We start from the raw sequence: 5,047 nt of genomic DNA on the forward strand, positions 1-5,047 counted from the left end.
AGGAATGAGGTGCATGTAACATACTGATCAGCTATTAATGGACTCAGCTTCCTAATCAACAAATCCTGAAATTGGATGTCAATTACTATCAGCAGAAAAAAGAACCAGAGATTAAACAGCTGACACAATGTATCTTCATTTTTTACCTGTGTCTGTTTTTGTTCTTCCTTTTCTTGTGGCTGCCGTGATGGCTGCCCGAGGAGGAGGAGGAGGCAGCTTTCTGAGGCTTTAGGTCCTGCAGTGTCGAGTCCACATCTTCGGTGTCCTCCTGGCTAGGCTCGTTCTCTTGGTTCTGGAGATCTGGAGAGGCGTCGCTTTCCGTGCCGCTACCTGCCTCACCTGGTGGGGCCCAAAACCCAAATGACAGCACAAACTCGGGTGTCAGAAAGTACTAAAGACTGACAGGGAAAATTTTCCAAAAAGGTGCTTGGCTTGAGAAAGTTAAAAAAAAGAAAAGAAAACACTCACGTTTTTCATTCATGTGATCTGGTATTCCACCAAGTGCACATACTGCCTGAAAATCAAAACAAGAGTGCAGCTGCATTAGTAGTTTTCATGGGAATGAGAAACTAATACATTGTGTAAAAAAGTACAGTGAGTGAGGGACTTACTGCAACTGATGTGACAGATGACTTGCTGAATAAACGCTCTGCTTCCTTGAATTTCCTATTCCTTCTATCAGTCTTACTATTGGAGTTCCTGATAAATTAAAGAAATATGGTTAGGTAAGTAACTTGTGATCAAGTGGAATGACAAAGTTACCACCATGCACCTGCTCATTAAAAGGGCAGGTTTGGAGTAATTTCACCCTAGGGTCGAGAACAAACAACCCCCCGTATACTTTTTTCCCTTGGTCTCACATTGGGCAAGTTAGTGCTAAGTGCAGCCGCAAATGGAACCAAACTTGTATCTGGTAAATTATCCCACTAATAATGCCCAGAATGGTACCAAACTTCTACAGTAGTACAAATAGGTTATGTACTCATAAAACAAGGTATTATAAAGTTTGTAAGTACACCAGGAGTTTATTTAATAGCACTTGCCTGATGGCTTCTACTCTCTGCTGCTAACGCTGCTACCTCTCAGATTCTCCTAGTAGTGGTAGCTCCTTGTCAATGTATTCAGGCTCGAATAGGTACAGGCAACCTTTGAAACTGAGCCACTTCTTGCTTCTATCTTGCTCCTTCTTCATTAATTTACCGCTAGGCTCTTCCGCCAACAGATGTTGTGCTCTATGAGAGATCACGCGAGATCCTGCACAGAGCATAACATCTATTGCCAGAAGAAACTAATGGTAAAGTAGGAGCAAGAAGCGAGAGAACAGATGAGATCAACAAAATGGCAGAGCTTGAGGTTAACATCGAACATGATGACGAGTGGCTCAATTTCGAAGGTTGCCCGTACCTATTTGAGCCTGAATAAACGGATGAGAAGCTACAACTAATGAAGGAGAATTGAAGAGCTAACAACAGAGAATAGAAGCCATCAGGCAAGTGCCATTTTAAATAATGTCCAGGTGTACTTACAGGCTTTCATGCCTCGTTTTGAGTAAAGAACCTATTTGTACTACTGTAGAGTTTTGGTACCATTCTGGGCATTATTATTGGGGTAATTTACCAGATACACGTTTGGTTGCATTAGTGCCTGCACTAAGCCATTCAGCTGACAGCACTAACTCGCCCATTTTTAGACCAAGGGAAAAAGTATATGGGGGGTTGTTTGGTTTGAGGTGATGGTGCAAAGGACCGTAGGGTGAAATTACTCTAAACCCTCCCTTTAATTTCATGACACTTTGACAGCATTGAACCATTTTCTAGTCAGTTTTCATCTAATAGCAATATAAACAAAATTCTGGTTTTCAGTAAACCTTGTGCTAGCTTTAAAATTCCCTGCGTGCCGTTGAATGTTTCCCTTATTTTCTTCTTTTATATACACAGCCTGAGAGTAATGTGTGATACTTACTTTTGGTTGGTGAGGTATCGGTCCCATCCTCTGATGATGTTGCCATACATCTGGGTGTCTTCTAGGTAGCTGCCTTCAAATGCATATATTTGTCTTTCCAAGTTTACCAGCGTCTCCTATGGTTAAAAAAAATAGACAGACACTTAAATACATTGTGAGAAATGTGTAGATACTGTACACAGATGATCAAAGCATGTAGTTGAGTTGTACCCCAAAGAATAATAAGGAAATTAGGGGTGCAGGAATTCACATTACTTTGCCTGGGTGAGAAGATACGGGCATCCTACTGTTAGTGTTTTTTTGTGTGGATATGATGGATAAAGACTTTATAGTATTAAGTTATAGCTACAGCATGGAGGATATAATGTAGGTTATGGTGTGTGTTTATATTATGGGTTAGGGTTATTTGTTAATTAATTTTTAAGGGATTTAGATTGTAAGTATATTGTCTGATCAACACTCCGGAGCAGAAGGTGGCGTTAATGCACCAATCAGCTGGACGAGGAAGAACATAACGCGAGAACTGCCAACCGGGCGGCGGCTAAATTGTAGCTTATGCTAGCTAGTTAGCATATTCGCTGCAGCAATGCCTACATGTGAGTGCACAAGCGGAAATATTTTTGAAATAAAATGTAGTCGAGAAGCTAGAAATACTTGAGTATTTTTAATTAAACATGGCGAAAAGAGTCGACGTGAGATAGCTGGAGTAATGACGATGTTGCGCTCTTCACAATATTGTCCTAACAGCAGCTAAACTAGCTAGCCTAGTTAGCAGGAGCTACTAGCTTTACTAGCTAGAGTGAACTGCCACCGTTAGCAACTGCTATCATTAGCTTAGCACTTAGCCAGGCCTCGGCTAGCAAACGATGAGAATAAAGTAAGCTGTATTTCTGCATAGTAAAACACAATCAATGCCTTTTACATTTGACAATAATGTGGTAACGTAGACTCACAGCGAGTTCTTGTTTCCTCTTCACTAGTTCGGCGAGCTCCCGGCGGGTGTCTGGGATCTGTGGCGGAGTCGCCTTCGCATGCATCGCCATGATGGATGGGGCTATCTGCTAGAAACAAAACAGTGGCGGGTTGGTATAAAGCGCCTGATGGACGACGTTCCCGAGAGATGGCGCTAAAGGACCACAACAGGACGCCAGCTCGAACCACCGCTCTGTTTTTACGTCACCATAGCAATACATCAATGCGCCATAGCAACTTTTTTTTTCTTTAACTGTCTATGATAGAAACACGATCTGTGTGGAGTTTTAACACGGCTTCAGATTTACTGACTTTCTACGTGTTAACCAACTGAACCATGGGCAACATGTACCGAGGACTGAATAAAAGTGAGTCTATGTGCAAACTTTATTTCACTTTTAGCTAATAACTATAATATTGTTATTATTATTTTGATTTGATAGCAGATAGGATCCCGTCTTACACCGTTTCAACTTCAATACCAACACAATACCAAAGAGTGGTGATAACAAATACAGAAAAGAAAGGTTTTTCATCTCAAGCTAGGAGATTCCCTTCACAAGTCTGTCTGGTAGGGACTCTCAGAACTATTCCTATAAAGTATCAGCTAAAAAAACAATTCAATATAAACATAATAATGTGTTTTGTTTCAGAATGAAAATCCAGGACCAGGCAGCTATGGCTTTATTTCCAGTGCTGAAGTCCAAAGTCCTTCCTTCTCAAAGAAAGGCACCACAGGCTTTGTTGCATCCAAGGTCAGGTCCCCTAAATCAAGTAGTCTGCACTGATTTCAGGTGCATGCTGAGCAGAGCCATCAAAGCCAGGAACATAGGATTATACAGATTATATGAGGTCATGTTTACAAAAAGGCATACTTATTTGAAATCTTGTCTCATATTTAATTTAATCTGTTACTCATTTAAGTGTTTAACTAATTTGACGTAAATGTCTGTACATGTTTTCCAATATGACTACCAAATTCCCACACAAAGTAAAGATAACATGAAAACAGTGGTATATTATGGCCCTTTTATAATCTGCTGATTACCTGTGAATACACGAAAAACAAAAAACAAAAACACAAGCAGGATCTTATTATAACATAACATCCTCTCCAATAGACTGCCAGGGCTTCTAGTAACCCAAAGAGAGGCATCCCAGGACCAAATGCATACAACCTTCAGAGCTCCTTCATAGACAAGAATAACTTCAACGTTGGCGTCTCCAGGGTGTTCAGGCTGCCTGTGGCTGTGCAGCTGGATGGCCCAAAGCACAAAACTCCAGCACCAAATCAATATGATGTATGTATGTGAATTATGCATGTTGCTTTTAAAGACTTTGTTGTGCATCTTGTAGTTAATGTTCAGCTGTTTGTGTCTTCTGTATTGACAGGTCAATTGTGGTTGTAGAGAAAGATTCTCTACAGTTGTTGGTACATCAATTTTCCTGTCAAAAACTGGACGCCACACTTTTTACCTAAACAAAAATGGGCCATCACCATGTAATTAGCTCTTTTTCCTCTAACGTCGGCATGCTTACATCATCTCATCCAATTTTTTTCTCGTAATTGTATGCATCTTATTTACATTTTACATCATAAATTTGTTAAAGGCCACTATGAGGTGACCAGCCACACAGTCCAGCAAAGCTCCAAGGCAATCTTGTCCCCCTTCAAATCAAAAACCCAGAGAATCCCTCCTCTGGTCGACAACCATGTACCAGGCCCAGGAGCCTACAGTCCCCATCAGACCCCTGCACCTGCGAAGAGGGCCGTCCTGCCGTGAGTAAACGCACAATATTGATCGCTTTGGTTACGTGTCTAAATTTTTGTCTAAAAATTTAAGTTCTGTTAACTGTGTTTCAAGGAGGGGATATTATTCGGCAATATCAGCGCCTCCTTTGATTGTCCCTAAGGACCCTCCCTTGCCAGGCCCTGGGCAGTATGACATAGGGGATTATACCGGCCTGTCTAAGCGTCCCATGCCGACTGCTGCGTTTGCATCTAGAACTGAAAGGATACCCCAAAACCCACAAGCGGACATGAAACCAGGTCCAGGTAATTCCTAAGAAAACAAATCATATATATATATATATATATATATATATATATATA

General features: G+C 41.1%; 2 protein-coding genes across 4 annotated transcripts in view; one reads left to right on the plus strand and one right to left on the minus strand.

The window, feature by feature from the left end:
- Positions 1-3,152, minus strand: part of meaf6 (MYST/Esa1-associated factor 6) — a 4,932-nt gene extending 1,780 nt beyond the window's left edge. For both annotated transcript variants that reach the window (XM_032535345.1, XM_032535344.1), the window contains exons 1-5: positions 2,916-3,152; positions 1,963-2,078; positions 612-699; positions 469-514; positions 147-339 (exon numbers count right to left, since the gene is read on the minus strand). In XM_032535345.1, the coding sequence (XP_032391236.1) occupies positions 147-339; positions 469-514; positions 612-699; positions 1,963-2,078; positions 2,916-3,005 (533 nt within the window). In that variant the 5' untranslated portion in view covers positions 3,006-3,152. The remainder of the gene's footprint in view (positions 1-146; positions 340-468; positions 515-611; positions 700-1,962; positions 2,079-2,915) is intronic.
- Positions 3,053-5,047, plus strand: part of stpg1 (sperm-tail PG-rich repeat containing 1) — an 8,414-nt gene continuing 6,419 nt past the window's right edge. Inside the window, exons 1-7 of one of the 2 annotated variants that reach the window (XM_032535341.1) lie at positions 3,053-3,302; positions 3,381-3,505; positions 3,588-3,689; positions 4,056-4,235; positions 4,327-4,435; positions 4,546-4,714; positions 4,800-4,990. In XM_032535341.1, the coding sequence (XP_032391232.1) occupies positions 3,272-3,302; positions 3,381-3,505; positions 3,588-3,689; positions 4,056-4,235; positions 4,327-4,435; positions 4,546-4,714; positions 4,800-4,990 (907 nt within the window). In that variant the 5' untranslated portion in view covers positions 3,053-3,271. Of the gene's footprint in view, positions 3,303-3,377; positions 3,506-3,587; positions 3,690-4,055; positions 4,236-4,326; positions 4,436-4,545; positions 4,715-4,799; positions 4,991-5,047 lie in introns of both variants that reach the window. The other variant, XM_032535340.1, reaches the window with a different exon arrangement.

The sequence above is a fragment of the Etheostoma spectabile genome, chromosome 14 (assembly GCF_008692095.1).
Source record: "Etheostoma spectabile isolate EspeVRDwgs_2016 chromosome 14, UIUC_Espe_1.0, whole genome shotgun sequence".
NCBI lineage: Eukaryota > Metazoa > Chordata > Actinopteri > Perciformes > Percidae > Etheostoma > Etheostoma spectabile.